This window comes from Ovis canadensis, chromosome 13, assembly GCF_042477335.2.
Source record: "Ovis canadensis isolate MfBH-ARS-UI-01 breed Bighorn chromosome 13, ARS-UI_OviCan_v2, whole genome shotgun sequence".
In the NCBI taxonomy this organism is placed as follows: domain Eukaryota; kingdom Metazoa; phylum Chordata; class Mammalia; order Artiodactyla; family Bovidae; genus Ovis; species Ovis canadensis.
Genome location: NC_091257.1, coordinates 57,608,226 through 57,633,399, shown reverse-complemented (window position 1 = coordinate 57,633,399; position 25,174 = coordinate 57,608,226). Strand labels below are relative to the sequence as shown.

General features: G+C 49.0%; 1 protein-coding gene and 1 long non-coding RNA gene across 2 annotated transcripts; both read left to right on the top strand.

Annotated features, from left to right (window-relative positions):
- The first annotated feature begins 2,455 nt into the window (after positions 1-2,455).
- LOC138416981 (uncharacterized) lies at positions 2,456-8,750 on the top strand. The gene is made up of 2 exons (XR_011247927.1): positions 2,456-2,668; positions 7,495-8,750. It is a non-coding gene; the product is annotated as an uncharacterized lncRNA (long non-coding RNA).
- Positions 8,751-16,776: 8,026 nt separating this feature from the next.
- VSX1 (visual system homeobox 1) lies at positions 16,777-24,970 on the top strand. The gene is made up of 5 exons (XM_069546525.1): positions 16,777-17,200; positions 19,508-19,586; positions 20,206-20,329; positions 22,358-22,538; positions 23,873-24,970. Exons 1-5 carry the CDS (start codon positions 16,777-16,779, stop codon positions 24,160-24,162), a joined length of 1,098 nt encoding a protein of 365 aa, XP_069402626.1. The 3' UTR covers positions 24,163-24,970.
- The last annotated feature ends 204 nt before the right edge of the window (positions 24,971-25,174 follow it).

Here is a 25,174-nt window from a genome sequence, read left to right as displayed (position 1 = left end):
TTTCATGAATGCGTTCTTCCCTCTCATTACCTGCAAGGGGGAAACTTCTAAACAGGGAATTTCATTACACACCTGTATGGATGCTGTACCCTTGTCAAAGATCAATTAACCATACAGGCAATGGTTTATTACTGGGTTCTCCGTTGGTCTACACGTCTGTCTTCATGCCATGCACATTGTTTTGATTACTGAATCTTTGTAGTAAGAATTGAGAAGTGTGAGTCCTCCAGATTTGTTCTTTTTCAAGATTGTTTTGTACAGGTCTCTCGATATTTCATATGAATTTTAGAATTTCTATTTCTACCAAAAATATCTTTGACCTATTGATAGGTACTGCACTGAATCTGTAGATAACTTTTGATAGTACGGACATCTTAACAATGTTAATTCTTCCAATCCATGAAAACAGGATGTCTTTTCATTTAAAAAAAAAAGGCTTTATTTATTTATTTGGCTGAGCTAGGTCTTGGTTGCTGCATGCAGGACCTTTATTTGTGGCATTTGAACTCTTAGTTGCCACGTGTGGGATCTAGTTCCCCTACCAGGGATGGAAACTGAGCACCCCTGCACTGAGAGTGCAGAATCTTTACACTGGGCTATCAAGGAAGTCCCAGGATGTCTTTTCATTTATTGGTATCTTCTTTGATGTCTTTCATCAATGGTTTGTAATTTCAGCATTCAAGTCTTTCACCTCTTTGGTTAGGTTTATTCCTAAGTATTTTATTGTTTTTGATGCTGTTATAAATGGAATTTTTTTGTTCAACTTCCTTTTCAGATGTTCATTTTTACTGTGATTGATTTTTGTGTGTTGATTTTGTGTCCTGCTCACAGTTGTGTGTGTGTGTGTGTGTGTGATCTTGAGTATTTTCTACGTATAAGATTATGTCATCTGTGAACCAACCCTCATTTTTTAAAAAATAAGTTTATTTATTTGTGTCAGGTTTTAATTGCAGCAAGCGAGATCTTCAGTTATGGTGTGTGGGATCTAGTTCCCTGACCAGGGTTTGAACCTGGGCCCCCTGCATTGGAAGCTGAGACTCTTAACCACTAGACTGCAGGGAAATCCCTAGCTCTCATTTTTGAAAAATACTATCAGTTGTAGATACTGCTAGCTGATGGTTACTTTCTCTCCGTTTTTGAAATTATCCTGCTGTATTCAGGCTTCCATCGTTGCTTCAGCTGCAGAGATAAATTCTCTCCTCAGACATGTTCTCAGGGGCTTTGTCCAAAAATCCTCTCCATGTTTTCCGCCCTTCCTTTCCAGAATTCTCATCACCCGTATGTTGTATCCCTGAAGGGATTCACTAATTTCACCAATTTTGTCACCTTTTTCCTTTTGTTGTTCATTCTCTTGCTCCTCTCCGCTTGTTTTCTGAGCGCCATCTTCAACCTTATCTTACACTCTCACTACTGAATTCTTCCTTTTTTTTTTTTTCTCCTGAATTCTTCTTAACTGCTTGTTTTTAATTTCTGGAAATCATTTTTTACTTTCTAACTGTTCCTTTTTAAAAAGCCCGTCTGTTCTGGTTTCATAGACACAACATCTCTCATCTCTTTAAGAATATTAACTATAGTTCTTTTTTTGGTTATTTTATGTTTATTAAAAACTTATTATTTTGTATTGGAGTGAAGCTGATTAACAAACAATGTTGTGATAGTTTCAGGTGAACCGTGAAGGGACTTGGTCACACACATACATGTATCCTTTCTCTCCCAAACTCCCTTCCATCCAGGCTGCCGCATAACATTGAACAGATTATCTATAGTTCTTTACGGCTGTCCATCCTGTACTTCCTATGTCCACTGTGTATCCCTAGTTTTTGATGATTTGTTTTGGTTTTTGTCTCCAACATTAAGGACTTTCTTTAGCCACCCTTTCCTACTGAGAATGAGTAACTAAAATGAGATGGAATTCTGTGTGTGAGTGTGGTGGTAGGTTTCCCTGCAGGTAATCAGACATCAAGCTGGTGCCCTGGGGTGGCCTAGAGGTGGTGGGAGGAGGCACTTCAGGGATTTTTCTTACTGTCGCTGCTTCCTGTCTGGTGCCTCAGCCCTGCTTGCCACTGTGCTCCATGTCTGTACCTCTGGAGACTTTCTGAGTCAACTTCTCCAGAAAAAAGCCCCAGCTTCTGGAGGGCAGGGAGGAGTGGCCCATGGTGCAAGGGGCTGGCTCCCGGAAGTCACTTGGTCCCTCCTGCAGACTTCTCCACTTTCAGCGGCAGGCTTCATCCTGCCCACCCTGGGACTTGTCCCCAATCCTGGAAGCTTCTTGGTCCACATCCTCACCAACATTTGTTGTCTTTTGTGCTAAGAGCCACCCTAACAGGTAGGAGGTGATAGCTCGTGGTGGTTTTGACTTGCACTTCCCTCACATGTCAGTGATGCTGAGCATCTTGTCTTCTGTTAAATTACTTCTTAGGATAACTTCCCAGGAGAGGACCAGCCACCATCTTCATGAGCTTTGTCCACTATTCCTCTTCTGGCCTGTAGCCACGCTTGTCTGAGGATGTGTCTACACCAACTTCTATTTTCAATTGGCTGCAACGGTGCTGTTTTGTCCCCAGGTGTCCTCTGTGCTCAGCATGGTGTCCCGGGACTGGGCCCAGGATGGGGCAAGGAAGAGCATGTGGGCTCACCTCTGGGGAAGGCCGGAACCCTGCAGGGAAAGGTGGGTTTCTTGACAAGCGGTGACACTGGCCTCGGGAAGACGGGGGCAGGTTGTGGACCAGGGGAGGGGCCTCTGCACGACGTTTGGCCGTTGTACATTAATGGGGACATCTGTCACTGTGCTCACTGGGGAGGACTGTCTGCAGCCCCTGTGACAATATGCTCTGAGCCTCATAATCACTTGAAAAATTTCACGTTTGCAGAAGGTTCTTCTAGCGTTTGTTGAAAATCCCTCTATTTTATTACAGAAATCCCGGCAAATCCTTCAGCGAGGGGGGACTTTCTATTAACACACAGCTGTTAAGTGAAAATTAGAACAAACAAGAGAGAAACCAAACCAGACCCCAGATAATCACACACTGGCCTTTAGAGCTTTGAGTGGCGCTCTTCTGAAGGGAAGACAAGATAGAGACCACAGTCTTGACGGTGTGATGAGTCCCAGAGGCCTCTGGATGACCCTGGGTCCACACTTTCCCTTCCTGCCTCTGTCTTCCCTTCCCTGTCTCCTGCTTCCTCTTTTCCTCCCCAAAGGGAGATTTTTGTCCCATGCTTGCCTTTGGTCAGCACTGGGGACCCTGTGGGAAAAACCTACCCCCAAGCTCAGTCTCCCTCCCTTCCCGTGAGATACTCTCCACCCAGAGGCAGGAAAAAGTTTCAAATACAGGAAGCAGGTCATGCTTCTCTTTGCTTTTCTGAAGTTTTTTCTTGGTTAACGTGTTGTAAACAGATATATTTTCTCCTTGCCACAGCAACTCTTTCCCATGGTTCGTCTTTTTTTAAGGTAACTTTATGGAGGTAAAATTGAAGACCAGTAAGATCTATCCTTTTACTTGATGCTCTCTGGTGACCTAGATGGGAAGGAAATTTTTAAAAAGAGGGGTATGGCTGATTCACTTTGCTATACAGTAGAAACTAATACAACATTGAAAAGCAACTAACTATACTCCAATAAAAATTTTTTTAAAAAGAGCCATCCTTTTTAGCATATAATCCATGAGTCTGGTCACGGACCCTCAGAAGCCTCGGAGGTTCATTGTTAGGAGTCCCGTGGCTCAGGAGGGTTTCCCGGAAGCAGAGCCGGAGGCAGGGCTTTGCTGAGGGAGGGGGCCCAGGAGGAAGGGCTGAGGAGGTGGGATGAGGCAAAGGAGGGGCTGGGTGGTACCACTGAGAGCCCTTCTGAGAGAAGGGGCCACCCTGGAGGACTCTTTGGTCAGCCAGTGGCCAGTCCCAGGGGAGGCTGGGACCCAGCCACTTCAGGGCAGGTGGTTCTGCCCCCCCGGGTGGTTCTCCAGGGAAGGAGTCCCTGTGAGCTCATGGCCGTTGACATTCACGGCAGGGGGGAATGGCCACACTAGCCCAGAAGTTACCTGGGCAGGCACCTGGCATCCAGCTGAGAACCAGAGCATTCAACACACACACAAGCCATCTTGGGAACACCGTGCAGGAGGGAGGGTGCCCGCCCTTCACCTCCGACCTTCCTGTCGTGAGAAAGCTTGTAGAGGGAGCATGTGTGTCTTCTGCACATTTTGATGTCGGGGCAAAGTGGGGGGGGGGCATGATCACCTTTACTTCTCACTGATCAACATTCTATCCACATGGAAAAAGAAGACATATGTTAGAAATAAGTTCCTAGTTTATATATTTTAAAACCACTCATCTAGGACTTCCCTGGCAGTCCAGTGGTCAAGAATCCGCCTGCCAGTGCAGGGGACACGGTTTTGATCCCTGGTCTGGGAAGACTCCATATGCGGCAGGGCAGCTGGGCCTATGAGCCCCAACTACTGAAGCCCACGCGCCCTGGAGTCCGTGGGCCACCAAAGAGAAGCCGCTGCAATGAGAAGCCTGTGCCCCACAACCAGAGAGAAGAGAAAGCCCACGGCAGCAATGGAGAACTCAGCGCAGCCAAAAATAAAGAAATCAATAAAAACAAAAACAAGACGTTCATCTAGGCTTGTAGGGGAAATAGTTTCACTGACTTTTACCAAAAGGTTGTTAGGTGCTGAAAATCTATGAAATATAAAATATAGGCTTGGCCAAAAAGTCTGTTCAGGTTTTTCATAAGATGTCATGGAAAAACCCAAATGAACCAATTTGGCCAACTCTGTGTAAATCAAAACATATTTAAACTGGGGTACAAATATCAGGCTCTGTCACTGGTGGGGCTGCTGTGGAGGCACTTAGAGGCGACTGTGGCCAGTGGTGCCTAAGCTAGGATTACAGCTCTCGGCCCCAGCAGAAACAGCTTCTGAAAGCATCGTTGAAGAATCAGTTCCCTGTATTTGAGAAAACCGGCTTCATGTGAGTGGGATTAATTCCTCCCACTCACACCGGAGGGGCTGTGCTAAATCCGTCATAAAAGTAACTATAGAGTCAATTCCTATGTGTGTTTATGTATGTGTGTATCTGCCTCCCCATCCATCTGTCATGTCTTTTATTTTTAAGCACTTTAAGGTCACATATAAAATGGAAATTGATGGACTGTGTTAGTTTTTATCCGGAACTGCCAGGAATGTTTCTAAAATGTACATTTTCCAGCTTTACCTTGGTTTTACAGTTTTGTACCTGTAACAGACTTTTGTTCTCATAATAGACAGGAGGAAAAGCTTTTTGTCTTTAGCTTGGTGGGTTCCTTATGTAGGTAGGTTTCCCATTGATCCCCTCAAAGCTTCAGCTGGTCCACAAGGCTGGCGGTGGCCTGGCATGGTCTGAGTAAGGAAGGGCCAGCTGTGCCCAGGGGCAGGGACTGGAGGAAGAGAGCCTGTAGGGGTTCCTGTGTGTTCAGCTGCACCCCTTCCTTTACCCCACCCTAGGTATCAGACTTGGTGTCACATTCCACAAGCCAGTAAACTTGCCTTGTGCATAAATTGATTCAGGTTGGTTCTGACACTTGTAACCAGAGAGTCTTGAAAATTTTACCTGAAGGAGAACGTTTGAGTTCCATTTCCAGCCACAACTTGTGAACTGATTAAATGGAAAACATCTCCTAGAAAGAAAATACAGCACACATCTTCGTAGAGTCATAACTTCTCTCTCAACATTTGGGGGAATTTCCAAGGACCAAAAATGAGGGTAAGAACCAGGGGTGTGAGGAGAGCTGGAAGCCAGCTCTGTGGGCCTTGCCAGCTTCAGTAATTAGATTTTCCTTCTCTCTTTATTTTTAAAAATTGAGGAGAAAGTACAGAGAATTCCCATGTACACCCCTCTCCCCTGCCCCTAGGTACCACCTATTACTAACAATTTGCATTTATTACAATTGATGAGCCAATGGTGGTACATTATTAAGTAAAGTCCATAGTTTCCATTTGGCTTCTCAGGTGGCACTAGTAGTAAAGAACCTGTCAGCCAGTGCAGGAGACTTTTTAAAGAGATACAGTTTGATCCCTGGGTTGGGAAGATCCCCTGGGTAGGAAATGGCAACCCACTCCAGTCTTCTTGCCTGGGAAATCCCATGGACAGAGAGGCCTGGCTGGCTACAGTCCACGGGGTCGCACAGAGTCAGACATGACTGAAGCATCTTAGCACGCATGCACAGAGTTTACATTAGAGTTTGCTCTCTGTGTTGCATACTTTATAGATTTGGCAAATGTATAATGTCACCCATACACCATTATAGCAGAATTGGTTTACCACCTGGAAAATCCTCTGTGCTGTGCCTCACCATCCTTTCCCCCACCCTCTGGAAACCACTGAAGTTCTTATGTCTCCAGAGTTTTGCCTTTCCCAGAATGTCATAGAGTAGGGATCATGTCACTCTTGGACAGTACGTTGCCTTTTCAGACTGGCTGCTTTCGCTGACAAGCATCTGAGTTTTCTTCATGTCCTCTTGTGGGCTGACAGCTCATTTCGTGTAAACACTGGATAGTGTTCTGTCGTGTGGACGTGTGAGTCTTTGCTTATATATTCACTAGTTGAAGAGCCATCTTGGTTGCTTCCAGTTTTGGGCTATTAAGAAAAAAAGTGGCTATCATATTCATACATAGGTTTCTGTGAGGATGTAAATTATCAACTCAGTTGGGGAAATACCAAAGAGTATGATTGCTGGATTGTGCTTTAAGACTATGTTTAGCTGTATCAGAAACCACCAAGCTGTCCTTCAAAGTGACTGCGCCAGGTTGCATCCCTAATGGGTGAACAAGGATTCCTGCTGTTCACCCACAACTGGGCCACAACTGCTGTTGTCAGCATCTGGGATTCAGTCTAAGTGTGTAGGGGCATCTCATTGTTATATTAACCTGCAGTTCCCTAACAACATATGATGTTAACTATCATTTTCATAGGATCATTTGTCACCCATCTCTCTTCTTTGGTGAGGGGTCTGTGCAGATGTTTTGCCTGTTTCTAAATTGGGTCACTTGTTTCCTTTTTGTTGAGTATAAAGTGTTCTTTTTATAGTTTGGGTACAAGTCCTTCAAAGATATGCCTTCAATCTGAGTGCCCCCTCCAAAAAAGAAAAAAAAAAAGATTCATCTTTTGCAAACATTTTCTGTTAGTCTGCATCTTGTCTTCTCATTCTCTTAACAGTGTCTTTCGTAGAACAGACATTCTTAATTTTCATAAACTTCAACTTATTTTTCTCTCTCATTGAGAGTGTTTTTGTTAGTGTTGTTTCTAAAAACTCATTGCCAAACACAAAGTCACCCAGGTTTTCTCCCAGATCATTTCCAAGAAATTTTATAGTTTTGTGCTTTACATTTAAGTCTATGGTCCATCTTGAGATAATTTTGGGGTCAGGTGTAAGGTCTGTATCTCGACTTTTTTTTTTTTTTGCTTACAAATGTCCAATTATTATTCCAGTATCATTTGTTGAAAAGACAATATGTTTTACAGGAGGGAATGGAAAACCCCATCTCCCAAATGACAAGTATCTACAGAGCAAGAATCAAAGAGAACAAGTTGCACACTAGAAGGAAAGATCTTCTACAACTAAAGACGAAACGACAGAATCACAACGAGATGGGTAGAAGAGGCAGACACAGTACAGTCAAGACTCATTTTCCAAGTAGGCGACTAACAAACAGAAGGATAATCACAGTTGCCGAGGTACTCCCCCAGGAGGGAGGGATCTAAACCCCACATCAGAATCCCCAGCCCTGAGGTCCTGCACTGGGAAGATTGGCCCCCAGAACCTCCAGCTTTGCAAACCAGTGCGGCTTGTAAACAGGAAAAAAGAAAGGCTGTAGGAAACAAAGCTTGGTGTTAAAGGGTACACACAAAATCATATATACTTCAGGACCAAGTGTTAACATCTTACACAACCATGGTATGTTTATCAAGATGAAGAAATTAACACTGGCACATCACTATTAATTAACCTCACTCTCTATTCAGACTTCCCCATAGTGCTCTTTTTCTATTCTGGAACCCAAGCCAGAATACAACATTCAGGGGATTTTGTTTAATAGAAGGAAAAGACTTGGGTCTGTATGAGGCAGTGCAAGAGTAAATAAAAGTGAATAAAGGGGGAAGAGGCAGTTTTCTTAATCTCTCCTTCTTAAAGTGTCTATCTGGGAGACACAGTGGCTTGGGTCATTTTTCAAACCTTTGGAAAGTAGATAAGTCTCTCCACGGACTAGAAAAACTCAATTTTAAAATGCAGACACTTCTGTTGGGTCCCACTTGAAATTCGGAGTTGATGTAGCAGCATATTTTAAGGTGCAACCATTTGTTTTTCTGGAGATAAGGAAGCTTTACTATCCTTTTCAGAAGAGGTCAGTTAGCTAAACAAATAGCTGTCTTGATTCCCCCATGGACTTTGAGTCTCTATGCTGTATAAATTGTGTGGGATTTTATTCTGACTTTGTAGTCTCTTGCAAGCTAACTACACACTTGTATTCTATTAGCTTGTCCCCCAGTGAATCAGTTATCTTTCTTTCTCTTTCTCTGTGTTGGTAGGATTTTTACTTCCCTAATATGAGACAACTAGAATCAGTTTCTCCCTTAGAAGCAGATACCCTTGAATAAAAATACTGTGGCAACTCTATGCCCACAAGCTTGATAACACAGATGAAATGGATCAATTTTTTGAAAGGCGCAACCTGCCAAAACCTCTGTGAGAAGAAATAAACAACATGAATTGGCCTGTACCTGTCAAATAATTGAGTGGGCAATCCATATCCTTCCCCCCCAAAAGAAGGAGCAGGCCCAAATGGGTTCTCTGTGAACATTTAAAGAGGAATGGACACTAATTTTCTTCCATCTCTTTCAGAAGATAGAAGCAGAGGGAATACTCTTCCTAACTCATTCCCAGCATCTCCCTACTAACATAATGGTGGAGTCACAGTCGTAGTTCAGTTGCTCAGTCGTGTCCGACTCTGCGGCTCCACGGACTGCAGCTCGCCTGGCCTCCCTGTCTATCACAAACTCCCAGAGTTTACTCAAACTCCGCTGAGTCAGTGATGCCATCCAACCATCTCATCCTCTGTCATCCCCTTTTCCTCCCTCCTTCAATCTTTCCCAGCATCAGGGTCTTTTCAAATGAGTCAGTTCTTCGCATCAGGTGGCCAAAGTATTGGAGTTTTAGCTTCAGCATCAGTCCTTCCAATGAATATTCAGGGTTGATTTCCTTTAGGATGGACTGGTTGGATCTCCTTACAGTCCAAGAGACTCTCCAAAACCACAGTTCAAAAGCATCAATTCTTTGGCACTCAGCTTTCTTTATAGTCCAGCTCTCACATCCATACATGACTACTGAAAAAACCATAGCTTTGACCTGATGGACCTTTATTGGCAAAGTAATGTCTCTGCTTTTTAATATGCTGTCTAGGTTTGTCATAGCTTTTCTTCCAAGGAGTAAGCGGCTTTTAATTTCGTGGCTGCAGTCACTATCTGCAGTGATTTTGGAGCCCCGCAAAATAGTCTGTCACTGTTTCCACTGTTTCCCCATCTATTTGCCATGAAGTGATGGAGGAGTAGTAATACTAAAAAGGATAAAATCTGATAATTTCTCCCAACAAAGGAAATGCAGGGGACCTGGGGCCGAGAACTCACAGTGGGCAGCCGGGAGGCAAGGAGTGTCCCTCTGATCGAGGGCCAGAGGACCAGGAGCAGAGAGCGCTGGGAGGGCTCTGTCGGTTGGGCAATTGAAAGGCTGGCCCATCACCGCGCTTGAGGAATGCTGTGTCCCAGAGATCTTTCCTCTGAACAGACGCATCTCCGTCGGGCTGAGGAAGCGGTTCAGCTAATGCCGGTGCCCCGAGGGAGGACAGTTTGGACTTTCAGTCTTGCCTTCTCCCTTCCCACTCCCTCCTCCGCTCTTAGTAAAGATCGCACGTCTGGGCAGTGAGTGCGGTTCTGCACTCGGACCCGCTCCCCACAGCGCGGCCTCGGCCTCCGCTGGTGGAGACCCCGCGCGAACCAAACACAGTCCCGGGGAGGCGGCCCGCGCACCCATCTCCAAACCTCCGCTGGAAGCCCTGAACCACACACCCTTGTACAGAGGCAGAAGGCAGGCATCAAGCGCACAGCCCAGCCCTGTGAGCGGAGGGCCGGTGGCCCGGCTGGACTGTGGTTTTGAAGTGGGAGGGGGGGGTCCTTCCGGCCCCTCCAGCCTTAGGGGTACTCAGTCCATCTTCCTCAGACTCGGCCCTGGCAGTGGGGGAGGGGTTGGGGGAGGGGCAGGGGAGAGGATGGGAGGGGAGGAGTACTTAGGATGCTTGGCGGGAGGGCGGGGGGGGGGGGTGGGGGTGGGGGTGGGGAGGGGTGGCAGGCTGAAGAGGGGGGCCCAAGCTCTCATCCACTCTCAGCGGATTCCTTTCCTCTGCAAATCTGGGCGGTGCGCTGAGTATCCGGCCCACAGGCGCCAGGAAGGCCCTGGTTTTGTGGAGTTTACCAGCTGAAACTCCAACACTTTGGCCACCTGATGCAAAGAACTGACTCATTGGAAAAGATCCTGATGCTGGGAAAGACTGAAGGCAGGAGGAGAAGGGGAAGAGAGAGGATGAGATGGTTGGATGGCATCACTGACTCAATGGACATGAGTCTGAGTAAATTCCCGGAGCTGGTGATGGACAGAGAGGCCTGGTGTGCTGCGATTCATGGGGTCGCAAAGAGTCAGGACACGACTGAGCAACTGAACCAAAGTGAACGGACTGTCCAGGAGTGGGTCCCCTCCCCCGCAAAGCAGACCTGGAGACAGGGACCGGGTGAACTAGTTCGTCTGGAAGGTAAAAGGAGACAGCCCTGATGAGGGGCAGGACACAGAGAAGGCTCTGATACTGGGTAGGGTTTGTGGGTCCTCTCCTGATCAGGCCCTTGGGGCCACTGTGCGGAGCCCACTTCAGCCCCAGGGGACAAGGATGCTGGGGTATTTGCCCACCAACTCCCAAACACCCATGGCTGCTGGGGGCTTACCTCCCCAGGCCCCCAGGCCTGGCTGCTGCACTCCTAGGGCCTATGAACATCGTCAAGCACAGGGGTAGGTTGATGGGAAACCAGCAGACAGTGCCAGCTAGGGGATCTCATAAAGGGGCCAGGTAAAGTGCGGCAAACCAGCAGGCAAAGGAGTGATTACAGTTGTGGGGAGTGCCTTTAAGGGAGCAGGCGGAGCGAGTGCAGTGGAGGAAGGAGGACCTCCTTCTGGTGGGAGATGCTGTGTCCAATGGGGAACTTGCAGCCCCACCTCCCTGGGAGAATCCTTCTCACCCTGGCCAAGAGTGACTACATGTGAGTCAGGATGGTTAATTGTGTTTTCAGTCACTGACAACGGGCTAACAACACACTGTTTACTATTGGACAGGTTTCTCAGCTGCCAGCAGATGACCGAATGCTTGACACCGGAAAGTCACCCACAGCTCCCACCTGCCCTTAGTGACCTCTCCCCGTAACCTTTTGGCTGACATGGCTGATGTCATGCCTCCCCTGCCCCATGTCCAAGGGACACACCTATTTCCATCTGCTGGACCCTATCCCCCTGCAGAGGCCACACAGATGTTTCTGGATGTTGGGTGCTGTGTTGTCTCCTGAGTTCTACTGACCTGGGATTCCTGGGGGAGCAGATGGGACTTGAGGAGTGTGGCCATGAACTGTTTCGAGGGGCTGAAGTTAGGGAGGAGCTAAGAAGGTGGGGATGAAGAGGAAAGAGGACAGACATGGGAGGAGTCAGGGCAGAGAGAAGGAAAATACAGTTCTAGGGGGCCAAAGAGTTACCAGGTTCCCTACCTAGGGTTTTCCTGTTAATCTCAGGACTTAAAGAGAAGAGCTGGAGCATGGGCACCAGAGCCTCCTGCAGAAACCTGCCTGGCTCTGTCAGCTTGATCCCTGGGGCAGTGACTCCCCTGGAAGGTGTGTGGCCCTCCATTGCCTAGTCCCTGGGCCCTCCAGGAAGGGGAGGTGGGAGGTTAGTGGTTGACGAAATCACATGGTGGCCTTGGGGCTGTGTGATGCTTTGCTCTCAGAAGTCTTCCCAGGCTTCCCCCTAGTCCTTCAGTCCACACAACCCCAGCCCTCTCTGAGGTCACATGGGTTCACATAATGATTGGCAGGTGAGGGAGTTTCAGAAACCAGGGGAGAAAAAAGATGTTTACTTCATACCTCTCTTCGAAAAGAAATCAAAGGCAGCCATGAAGGATGGATTGAAAGTGTGTGTCTGGAAGGGACAAGAGCCTTTGAAAATGATGTCCTAAATGCATATTTGATGATACACAAAGTCGTGATCTATGTTAAATAATAAGGCACATTATAAGTGAATTAACAGATGAGGAAAAAAAGAAATCTGCCTCGAGCCCATGGCACCAGGCACTGACAGCACCTGGAGCAATGCAAGATTGAGGGCTTCACAGGACATTAAAGACAAGTCCAATGCTAAAGCTCAGACAAATGTAGGGAACCCCTGACATTGTCATGTCCCCCATCGTGACTTACCTGCTTCCAGTGTGACAGGTTTGCGTCCGGACCTCTCTACTCCCTGCCAGCCTCATTACAGCTCTGCCCTAGTTTTCTCAACCAGTTTTCTCAAGCCAGGGAGCTCAGAGTAGCCACTGGGCACTCACTGCTGCTACTGTACAAAACCCAGAGTGGGCTCTGAGCCCCTGGACAAGCGTTTATCTGGGAGGAGACTTCAGACAACACCAGTAGGGGAGTGTGACGGTGAGATGGAGCGGGTCTCTAGAAGTGGAGCTACAAACCTGGCCTGGATGCATGAGCTTAATGGAGGGAGGTAGAAGTCAGTAGTGAGGGGGCCAGAGAGGAGGGAAAGGGTGGACATGGATGAACACTTGGGTCCAGTTAAGCCTTGGCTTGACCTGTGAGTGGAGAGGGGTTTGAAGCAGAGATAGCTCTGCAGAGTCGTTCCTCTGAGAGCAAGGGGGCAGCCTTGTACCATTATCATTTCAGTCAATCAACCGCTGTGTACGTGGGTGTGCCTGTGGGTGGTGTGGCTCGGATTAGAGGATTTCGTCAGCAGAGGGTGGTTCTCCTGACTAGGGGCAAGAGCCTGCACTGGCGTGCGCTGTGGGGCGGGGGACTGGATGGTGTGGGGTGGGGGAGGTTCAAGAGCTCTGGAAAGGGGCAACCACAGCACTTAGGAAGAAAGCAATTTAGGATGTGATAGTTAGTGATAAGGGGTTCCCAGGTAGCTCAGTGGGTAAAGAATCTGCCTGCAATGCAGGAAATGCAGGCAGACTCCCGTTTCATGTCTGGATGGGAAAGATCCCCTGGAGGAGGACATGACGACCCATTCCAACAGTCTCGCCTGGAGAATTCCAGGGACAAAGCCAAGCGGACTATAGTCCACGTGGTCGCAAAGAATCGGATACGACTGAAGCGACTGACCATGCACAATTAGTGATAACTGGCGCAGACTCAGCTGGGGGCTTCTGGGAGGCCTGAGTTATCCCACCGAACACCTGGGGTGGTGTTTATACTCTGACTCCTGCTGTCGTTGGTCCTGGACTTCTCAGGGCATGTCCAAGGCAATACCCCTTGGTATTTCTGGCCAGCAGACTCTGAAGACCAGAGAAACCCACAGGCAAAGATGTGGGGCCTGGGCACTAGAGGAACTGCAGGCTGCCGGCAGAATGGTCAGGGCACAGATGTGAAGAGGGCTAAACAGCCTCGACTACAACGGCCATTAAAGGCGACCAAAAAACAAAACAAAACAAAAAAAACACCCGCCAAGAAGAAGGAGGAGACAGAGGCAGGAGGGAAATTTAGAGGAGCAGAGCCCTAGGACATCTTGGTGTAGATACAGAGATGCTCTCTATTCCCACAGTGCGAGTCCCTCTCTTAGCGCAGCTGGGCTTTATACTAGCAGCCTGTAAGGGGGCGGCTCCCCAAAGCCTGAGACTGGTTTCCCTGAGCCACTTACATCCGGGCCAGCCTCTCGGCCTGGTGTGGGCAAGAGCCCAGAAGCCTCCAGGCAGGCGGAGAGAGGGACGTAGAGCGCACTTTGGTGGTTGGCCACAGACAGCGGCTGGAAACCTTCCCTGGAAAATAATGAGCGGAGAAACCTTTACTGATTAGTTAAATCCTAGATAATCCTGGTTGATGAAGGCAGACCCGGACCCCTTAACGGATTTAGGGTTTCAAAAACCGACTTGGGGGGTGACCCAGGCGGGGACGATGGAGCGGGCTCCGCTCTGTCCGCAGATTCGTCTATGTTGGGAGGGGGCTGGGAGGCGCTCCCCTTCCATCGTTTCCCAGTGCTGTCGCCAAACATTATTTGAACTCGAGGCACCCGCCAGGGAGCCGGGGGACAGTGCAATGTGGGTGGGCTCAGGGCCGGCTCGCTCCCTCCACGTCTCCTGAAACACTGGGCGCGCTTCCCTCACTGCGCCGACTTGGGGCGGAGCGCTAGACGCGATCCCCAGGGGCTGCGGCCCTAGCAGACCCACGCTCCCACGCAACGCCTGCGGTGGGAGTAGGGGCGCAGATTAGCGTGGCGGGGTGGCGACGATCCTCACACGAGAGAGGGCAGTGAGACTGTCCGCCCTCGCAGCCACCATGCGGCGGAAAGGGAGGCGCTCAGGGCTCAGCTCTCCCTCCATCCTGGTCTCTCCCGCGAGCCCCTTCCTGTAGATGGGGCCGGAGCCGGCAGCAGTGACTCTTACGGCCAGGAACTGCAAGATCTCCTTATAACTCCCACCCCAGGTCTTTCCTCTGCTTCGCTTTGCTTTCTCGATTTCTCTCTGCGTGTCCGGTGTGAGCGGGTTAATACACCTCAGTTTCTCTCATCTGCAAAATGGGTTTTGTAATATCCTTCCTAAGGGGTTGGAAACCAGTTTGCTGTTGGTACTCAGTGGCGGTCGAAATTGGCCTCCTTTCGGCCGGCCTTTTGGTACCCCGGGAGTCCCTGGCCATCTATTCGAGACCTGCTCTGGTAGGGACTTGGGGACAGAAACTTCGAGACCCCGGCCCAGGCCAGCGGGCGCCGTTGGCCCTCCAAGCTGCAGACAGGGCGCACACACGTCCGCCTCTGAGACCAGCCCCTGCGAAGGCCCCAGGACCGGCCACCTCAAGGTCGGTTGTCCCGCCTTCCGGCCGGGATGTCTGTAGCTGTGTGCATCTTTAGCAGACTTCCTTAACTGCAGCCCCAAATCCTGATTTAGGAACTCCTGCTCTGCCGGGCCGAGAGCCAGAACATCGTGGCTGGATCTTGTACCCCCAACACTTTCCCCTAAACCCAGAGATAAATTTGGGGAGAAATTCCTGGCAGAGCTCAAAACGAGCCGTCCACAGCCCCGAGCGACTCAAAAGACAATTATCCTAAAGGAAAGTTATGGCTTTGCTAATCTCAGGAACAGCTTGCGAGGGGGAGATTTGGGTCTTCTTTTAATAATGAAAAGTTAATGCGCAGCCTCTTGTAATTATCTTTATCGGAAGCCCCTCGCTTAATCCTGGGGTTTGCAGAAGACCCACTTGGGGGCGCAGACTTTGCCGGATTCAGCTCCAGCTCGGGATCCTTCTCGGCTCCGGCTAGTCCCGGCTCCGGCTCGGCTCGGCTCGAGCTCGGGCTCGGCTCGGGCTACACCGCGGGGTGCGCGCAGAGACCCACCCGGCGCCCACGCTGCGCTGGGAGAGCTGCCTCACCCCTCACTGAGCGCCTACTCGCCGCTTGCCCTCTGAAGGGCTGTACTGAGAGGTTCGGCTTCCCGGATCCCGGGTTTGAGAAGGATGGACTCCGAGCGATTCGGGTTTGGTAGGCTCGGATTTTCCGAGTGGGAACCAGGAGAGGTTTACCCACGTGCTGCGTTTCGAGACAACTTAATACGGGCGTTTCACGTGAAAATCAGGCTTTCTTCGAAAAATTATAAAATCTGACATTAATTTGCTAGCTTCTGTGTGGGGTGGGTCCCAGTAGACACGCCCTATTTTCCAACTTACCTTCCCCATTTAGGGCTCGCCAGATAATATACTGGTACACACTTATAATTTTAAAACTCACTGTTCATCTGAAATTTCGATTTCACTGGACCTCCTGTAATGCAATTTGCTAAACGTGGCTTCCTTGCCCTGGCCGGGTTAGTCCGCTCAGGCCTGTCTCTACTTCTTCTCCAGCTCCCGTGAATTTTGCGACCTGGGACAGTCCGGCCGCTAGAGCGCTGGGGTGGGTTTGGCTGGAGGTGGAGTAGGCACGGATTAAATAAATGTTTTCCACTCCTTTCCCCTTGGGGATTTTCAGGGAAGGCCTTGGCTCAGGCGGTGGCATTGGAGGGCTGGCGGGGTTCATATTGGTGGTAATGGGGAGAGTGCGGCTGGGAACGGGGTCTTGGTCTTAATGGACGACTGGATGCGGGGAGGGCGGGTCCGCGCCAGGCCTCCAGCGGGGAATCCACCCGGAAGGGGAGAGAAGACTCCGAAGGAATCTGGAACTTTCGGCGTTTAGAGGTTTAGGGAGGGGACGACTCGCGCCGAGAACCGGCGTGGGGTTGGTAGCGGGGACGACTGGAGAGGAGAGAGGAGAGGGTGCTGATGGAGGGGACCGCAGCTGGGAGGGCGGCGACCAAAGGGAGGGGGGCAGGTGGCGTCCCCATGTCGCGGGGTCCCGGGCGTGACGCGTCCGCGCCGCGCTGATTGGAGCCCTCCGGGAGCCCGATTGTATAAAGCGCTCTCAGAGCTGCGCCCCCTCCGCGAAAGTGACGGACCAGAGGGCCCAGCTTCGCCGCTGGAGAAGCCATGACCGGCAGAGACGCGCTTTCCGACGGGCGTGCCAGAAGCAGGGCGCTGGTGCCCGGAGGCCCGTCCACCGGCTCGCGCCCCCGGGGCTTCGCCATCACCGACCTGCTGGGCCTGGAGGCCGAGCTGCCCGCACCTGCGGGCCCCGGCCCGGGATCCGGGTGCGAAGGCCCGGCAGCCGCGCCCCGCGTGGGCCCAGGGCTCGGAGGCTCCTGCCCAGCACGCGGAGCCCTTCCGTTGGGCCTCGGTCTCCTCTGCGGTTTCGGCGCGCAGCCCCCTGCGGCTGCCCGGGCACCCTGCCTGCTCCTCGCCGACGTGCCCTTCCTGCCGCCCGAGGGGCCTGAGCCCCCCGCTCCGCGCTTCCCCGGCCGCCCACTGCCCTCGGCCGCCCGCCAGAAACGCAGCGAGAGCGTGTCGACGTCGGGTAAGGAGGCCAGTCCGCGACCCTACTGTCTCTTCCCTCGACTCGGGTGGGCAGAGTGACACTCTGGCGCCCCGTCGGGCCCCACCCCAGTCCCCCAGATCTATAGAAGTGGGGACCCTAGAGCGTAGCCGCGCCGGGAGGCGCATTCTCGCACCAGCACCCTCTGCGCCCCTGCCCCCGCCCCCGTCCCGGCCTCTCCTCTGGGCTTGGTCGCCGCCACCCCGCGGACACCACCACCCGATCAGGACCCGCCCTGGGGTCTCGGCGACCCAGCCTCCGGGGGACACTTTCCGCCACGCGGGGCTCGGCCTCTGGGTGCCGCAGGGGTCGGGAAACCTGGCCTACCTTGTTTATCAGCGGCACGGAACCCGGTACCCGCCGGCTCCAGGCGGGATTAGACAAACCGATTGACGGATTGACAGGCCCTTGAGCGCCGGGCGGAGGCCTGGATCTGTCCTCCTCCGGGTGCTGAAGAGCGAGTCTGGGCACCCCGCTTCTCCCCTACTCCCCTCACTGGAGAAGCGGGCTCTCCCTCTTACAGCAGCTGTGCCCAGATCCTCAGAGAAGTCAGCACGGACTGTAGAGTAAAGCAGGGAGCGGTGGAAATCGACAAAGACAGGGCGGAGAAGTCGAAAGGTTTGGGGCATGGGGGAAGAGAACGGAGAATTTCAGAAGAGTTCGAGGGAGAACAGCTATGTGATAGTAGACCGCAGAGCTGAGCATCCAGGCGGCTGAATGCAGAAACTGCGCTGGTCTCCACTACTGATTAAAGGAAGCAGGCGCGGTCGGCAGACACCCACTCTGAGAGGACTTTATTTCATGAGTGTCTACTAGGTGCCAAGTTGCTTCGGTCCTGTCCGGCTTTTTGAGACCTGATGGACGGTAGCCCGCCAGGCTCCTCTGTCCATGGGATTCTCCAGGCAGGAATATTGGAGTGAATTGCCATGCCCTCCTCAGGGGATCTTCCCGACCCAGGCATGGAACCTGCATCTCTTGTGTCTCCTGCATTGGCGGGGGGTTTCATTACCACCAGTATCTAGCAAATAACCACCCCCTCCATTAGTTGTCTCACTAAAAATGCAGGAACCGATTTCATACTGTGGATTTTTTTTCCCTGTGAGGACCCACAAAGCTAAGGGAAAATACAACCACATCCTAGCCTGTGAGGGTATTTCTCAAGACCAAGACCAATAGTGTCTTGTGGAATCGTCATGTGACTGGGAGTGTAATGAAAGTTTCTTAGAGCCACAATAAAAAGGAAAATAAATAGGTGAAACAGATTTAAATACTATGTCTCATTTAATCCAATACCTACAAAATATTGTCATTGTATGTGTTATCAATATAAGAGTTATTAATATTTTACTCTGAGGGGGTCTATTGTTTTCAGTCTATTGGATATTTCATGCTCACAGCTGGTCTCAATTTAGACTGGTCACATTTCAGGGCTCCATAACCTTATGTATCTAATGGTATCAGATTGGACAGCACAGATAGTATAATATCATAATCCAATCTTCTGGTGAACTCACTGATGTAGGAGTAAAACTGATATTATTTTACTACTTTTGCTTTTATTAATTTACACTTAGTATTTTGAAACATATATGCTTTTTAACAACAAAGCTGACCATAGTTCGGTCTTCTAAACTTTCTTTCAGCTTAAATCTTTCGACATAATGGATTTCAAAAGATAAAGCATAGTGGAGTGGGTTCTTAAAATTTTTGATGTGCATCTGTGAATCATCTGGGTACCCGGGCCAAGAATGAGTTTCCCAGGTCCCACTTTCAGAGATTTGAAATTGGTACAGCAGGGCTGTCACAAACCTCAGTCTTCCCGTTGAGAAGTGGTGGCATAATGGCTAAGATGAAGAACGTGAGATGGAAGCAGAAGGAAGTGTATGAATTTGGAAGCTGAAGGGAACAGGAAATGCAATTAGTGTTCAAGTAGCTTAGGCTTCACACACATTTGGGGTTTGAATTCCAACTTCACTGTTGACAACCTTTGCGATCTTGGGACAAGTTAATCTCTCTGTGCCTTGGTTTCCTCTGTAAAAGGAGGATAATAATAGCAGCTGTCATGGAGGTTTTTTTTTTTAATTTATGAAGAATAATGTTGATATGCATGGGCAATCAGTTAAGTGCAGCACTTGGAATATGTCATCAGATGTGAAAACTGTGATCTTGTCTTGTTAAATATTCACATCCCAGACAAGTTCATAGCTTCAGTCCTCAAATTAAAATCCAGAGGGCAAAATGAAAAATGTGCTCACCTCTAAAGTCCTCTTCTTCTCCTTGTGCTAACAGATGAGGACAGCCCTTCTGAAGACAGGAGTGACCGGAAGGCGTCGCCGACCCCCAGCAAGAGGAAGAAGAGGAGGCACAGGTACTAAGATCCCACATGGCGTTCCCCACCCCGCCTTCCTCGAGACCTTGTGCCTGAGAAGGTCTGGTCTTGCCTTGGGGCGGCATGGGAAAGGGCACAGTAGCCATCTGGGCATGTAATTCTGCCATTCCTGGGGTCTGCAGGTCAGCCTTTGTAGCATTTTACTAATGATGATGATTATTATTTTAAAAAAGTTTTTTGCCACACCATGTGGGATCTTGGTTCCTCAACCAGGAATGGAACCCCCTGCATTGGAAGCAGAGTCTTAACCACAAGATTGCCAGAGCATTTTGAGCACAGCACTATTAGACCCTGGAGCATTTTGAAGACACAATTTTGTGGGCCCTTAAAGTAGTTCTTCTTAAAATGAGTTGGTGGAGTTTATTGAGGAGAAAAAAAAGACCTAAAGAGCTCTGTTTTGCTTGAACCAAACTGTGGACTTCCCAGAGGCTACTCATTTGGAGATGGGGTGCCCAGCTCTCATCTGGGCGCCTCATCTGGGTGCCTCATCTGGGCGCCCCAGATGAGGTGGGCAGAGGTGGGGAGCAGGCCTGGGGTCCTCTGAGGCTGGGAAGCCTGGCCACCTCCTCTGGTCATGTGCCCATGTGCCTCTTTGCAGGACTGTTTTCACTGCCCACCAACTGGAAGAGCTGGAAAAGGCCTTCAGTGAGGCTCACTACCCTGATGTGTATGCCCGGGAAATGCTGGCTGTGAAGACTGAACTCCCAGAAGACCGAATACAGGTGCAGGGGCCCCCTCTCCTCCCAAAGACACCCAGAGACCATGCTGTTCTCACATGCAGTGAGTCAGCCCACAGCCACCTTGAAACAGCCCCCTCCATCCACAAACTGAGGGTCACTTAGATGCCAGAGTCTTCCTTTGTGTTCATTTAGAGAGGATGACTCCTGTAGCCATCCAGCCTTTTTACCTTTTATTAAATCATTCTTAAAAATTATACAATTTGTGCCACATCTAGAAGTTATGTAAAGATATCAATGAAAAAAATGACTATCCATCCATGGCAGACCAGTGTAAGTAGCTGATGAGGACTTTCTGCATTCCAGCCCCATGCCATATACACACTTGACCCTGAAATACACACTCACACGCACACAGAAGACTGGTCTTTGTCTTCACGTTAAGCCATCTTATGTCTGACAGCACATCCTTTCCAAGTCAGAAGACATGCCATTCACTCCTTTTTTAAAGTTTTACTTTAATTAAAAAAAATATTTATTTATTTTAATTGGAGGATAATTACTTTGCAATACTATGGTGGTTTTTGCTATACATTGACATGAATCAGCCATGGGTGTACATGTGTCCCCCATTCTGAAGCCCCCTCCCACCACCCTCTCCACCCCATCCCTCTGGGTTGTCCCAGAGCACTGGCTTTGGGTGCCCTGCTTCATGCATCAAACTTACACTGGTTATTTACTTTACATATGATAATGTACATGTTTCAGTGTTATTCTCTCATATCATCCCACCCTCGCCTTCTCCCTATAGTCCAGTAGTCTGTTCTTTACATCTGTGTCTCTTTTGCTGCCTTGCATATAGGACTGTCATTACCATCTTTCTAAATTCCATATATACATGTTAATATACTGTATTGGTGTTTTTCTTTCTGACTTACCTTACTCTGTATAATAGGCTCCAGTTTCATCCACCTCATTAGAACTGACTCAAATGCATTCTTTTCTTAGCTGAGTAATATTCCATTGTGTAATGTACCACAACTTCCTTATCCATTTGTCTGCTGACGGACATCTAGGTTGCTTCCATGTCCTGACTATTATAAACAGTGCTGCAATGAACATTGGGGTACACATGTCTCTTTCAGTTCTGGTTTCCTCAGTGTGTATGCCCAGCAGTGGGATTGCTGGGTCATATGGCAGTTCTATTTGCAGTCTTTTAAGGAATCTCCACACTGTTCTCCATAGTGGCTGTACTAGTTTGCATTCCCACCAACAGGGTAGGAGGGTTCCCTTTTCTCCACACCCTCTCCAGCATTTATTGTCTGTAGACTTTTTGATGGTGGCCATTCTGACTGGCATGAGATAGTGCCTCATTTTGATTTGCTTTTCTCTGATAATGAGTGATATTGTTTTCATGTGTTTATTAGCCATCTGTATGTCTTCTTTGGAGAAATGTCTGTTTAGTTCTTTGGCCCACTTTTTGATTGGGTTGTTTGTTTTTCTAGTTTTGAGCTGCATGAGCTGCTTGTATATTTTGGAGATTAGTTCTTTGTCAGTTGTTTTATTTGCTATTATCTTCTCCCATTCTGAAGGCTGCCTTTTTACCTTGCTTATAGTATCCTTCATTGTGCAAAATCTTTTACATTTAATTAGATCCCTATTGTTTATTTTTGTTTTTATTTCTATTACTCTGGGAGGTGGGTCATAGAAGATCTTGCTATGATTTATGTCAGAGTCACTCACTCTTTTTAAACAATATTTGACACTAATCTTTTGTTAAGATAAAGCAATCCAACAACTGAGGTTAGAAGAGACCATTGCTTGGTGAACTTTCCCATCAGAGTGAAAACTGGCTTCTTTGCACAGTGTGGGATACTCTGACTTTGTCTTGTCATGCTTGACTCCATGGAAACTTCGGTGGAAATTGATCCGAATCACCTAGCACTACCAGTCCTGTGAGCTGTGAGACAGGCCAGGTGCTCCCAGAGAGGGTAGCTGGTCCTTGCACCCCTCTGTGCTGGGGTGGGGGTCTCCTCCTATAAGTCTCTCTGCTCCCCTCCTACCTCAATCTAGGTCTGGTTTCAAAACCGGCGGGCCAAGTGGCGGAAGCGAGAGAAGCGCTGGGGCGGCAGCAGTGTGATGGCCGAGTACGGGCTCTACGGGGCGATGGTGCGCCACTGCATTCCGCTGCCTGACTCCGTCCTGAGCTCTGGGGAGGGCGGCCTGCTGGGCTCCTGCGCACCCTGGCTCCTGGGTAAGGAAGAGGGCCTTGTGGCCGCGCCGCTCGGGCAACGTCTGGGGTCCCTATGCCTGGAGGGCCACTGCCAAGCCAAGCAGTGTAAATTTACTCTGATTTTTAAATTAATGACAAGGCCTGGACTCTGATCGGTTGCCTTATTTTTCACTGGAACTGTGTAGGCAGTGTGTGGACAGGTCCAGTCAGCCCCTGGTTCTCTGAATGGAATGATACACATTCATTACGTGAAATATGTATTTCCAGTGTTGAGTGCTGTCCACCACACAGTTCAGAGCTCATGGCAATAGAAAGCAAGATGGGGCAGGCAGTGAACCTACAGGCCGTTAACCGCATGCACCCTGGAGTGGAGGTCTGGTTCTCTGTCCCGGTTCAGCTGATAACAACCTGCGACTTAGCTGTTCTGTCCCCCAGTTTTTGTGCTAGAACGGTCTGCTCTGTTGGAGTTCAAGCTTTGAGGCTGGAAGTTCTAAGAAGCTGGCATCCTTACTGGTCTGTTGGCTATTACCAAAGAACCACAGGCTTGGAGAAATGAGTTATAGACAGCATCCAGGCAAATTGGGTGGAGAAAAACACAAGGCAGAAAGTTAGGATTAGGGGGATGCTCGCAGGGGGCCAATTTTAGGCTGAGGAGGAGGAGGGTTTTTGTTCAGCGAAACTTTTTTGAACTCCTACCCATCTGAAACTATGCTGGGACTGGAGATATCAAGTCATCTTTGCCCTCAAGGACTGGAGAGCTGAGAGGGAATTCTGGGCAGGTCACCCGGCCCACCCCTCTGAGTTTACATGAGCAGGTGGGGTGAGCTTACTGAGTCTACAGGTCTGCGGCCTTACAAGAAAGTAGGCCTCGGGTTGCTAGACTCCTGACTTTTTGAGAGAAGCTGGACATCTGGCTTTTGATGTAAATCTCTTGATTTTAAAATCTTGCCAAAAAACTTTAAAATAAAAATTTAAAAACCGTTGTCATCCAAATAATTGTACACTGTGCCCAGTGTACAAACCCTAATGTTGAGAGTTACCTACAAGACTCTCCGGTAGGCCCCAGACAGGCACCAGCAACGGAAATCCTAGTGGGATTTAGAGAGCAATGACAAGGAAGAAATTTTACTTAATTGCTGTATTTAAAGACTGCAGAAGGAAATGGCAACCCACTCAAGTGTTCTTGCCTGGAGAATCCCATAGACAGAGGAGCCTGGCAGGCTACAGTCTATGGGGTCATAAAGAGTCGGACACGACTGAGACTACGCACATATTTAAAGATAAATATTTTATTTATTTATTTATTTACTTATTTATTTATTTTCTTCTTCTTCTTCTTTTTTTTTTTTTGCTAGGGATGCATAAAAAATCTGCAGGGACGATAAATAAAGCAGAAAGTGAAGAAAAGCTGGCAGGACTCTGGGGCTCTGACCACCTCAAGGAAGGTTCTAGCCCCCATCAGCTGGGACCCCAGAGGGGCTTGGAGGAAGGCAGTCCTGTGAGCAGTGTGGAAGACGTGGTCATTGATCTCTCCAGCTCCACACGCCAGGAGACTGAGAGAGTGCAGCAGGGGGTCGGGGCCCAAGGACGTCCAGACTCTGAGGGGCTAGAGGGGCTCCAACCTGGGAAGGAGGGGGCCTTATGAGACTGCAGGCCTCTACCCCTAACACGCAAAGGCTGGAAATGTGCGCATTCCTCACCAGCATTTTTCAGAAGACAAACGTTGTCCAAGACAAATGCTCTCAGCTGGATTTTCTTCTTCCTGTGTCAGGATAAAATGCAATGTCACTTGCTTTAAGAAGACACATGGTGACTCTTGGAACATTCCACTGCATTCTAGAATGGAAATCATTCCTTGAAGGCACGTGAATCAATTAATTAGATCTAAAACTTGCATTCTCTTCTGTAGGTAGAACTTGAGGGAGGATTTCAAGCCCCAAACGCATTCTCACTGCCAGACATCCTGAGGTTTGGTTCAGTAGACTGTGTAGATTCATAGGCTAAGTATGCTGTCCTTACACTGAATCCAAAAATACAGAAGTATTCAATCTACAGAGAATCATATATCTTCATAAATAGTGAAGACCTTGGGCAGCCCCCATATGAATGAAATATCATATTCTTACCTTGAACCTGGCTTTAGACATTTCCATTTTCTTGTTAGACAATGCTTCTGTGTCCCTCTGAGTATCATTTGATTGGGTCTGTGAGTCTTGGAATGTTTCCTCCAAGGAAGCCCTCTCTCCCTTCCTTTCTGATACAGCAGGGAACCATCTCTGAACAGCTATTGAATATCTATAAACAGTGTTTTAAGGTCAGATCAGGCTTCTCAGTTTTTTTAAATTTATGTTTGAGAGCACTTTAGAGACTTGATTTCGTGAATGTTTCCTTGCCTCTATCTCCTTCCTTTATTATTTAAAAATAAACGTTTTATGGTTTGCTCGGTTCTCATGCACCCCCTCTGTCTACATGTTCATCTACTGCCGCCCTGACCAAGCGTATCGCCATTTCCTGCCCCAAACACCATGCCTGAAGCCTTCATGCTTGGCTGCAGCTTTTACCCTCTGTTGCTCTGTAAACTCCTATAGGGCAGTGGCCGTATCTAAATCCTTTTTTTTTTTTTAATGGAGAACTTTTTATATTGAAGTATACCCAAT

Excerpts from the sequence above, each read along its gene's own strand:
- VSX1 (XM_069546525.1), top strand. The coding sequence starts at position 16,777 with ATGACCGGCAGAGACGCGCTTTCCGACGGGCGTGCCAGAAGCAGGGCG. Across the intron at positions 17,201-19,507 it reads CGAGAGCGTGTCGACGTCGG|ATGAGGACAGCCCTTCTGAA; the intron begins GTAAGGAGGCCA and ends TTGTGCTAACAG. Across the intron at positions 19,587-20,205 it reads AGGAAGAAGAGGAGGCACAG|GACTGTTTTCACTGCCCACC; the intron begins GTACTAAGATCC and ends GCCTCTTTGCAG.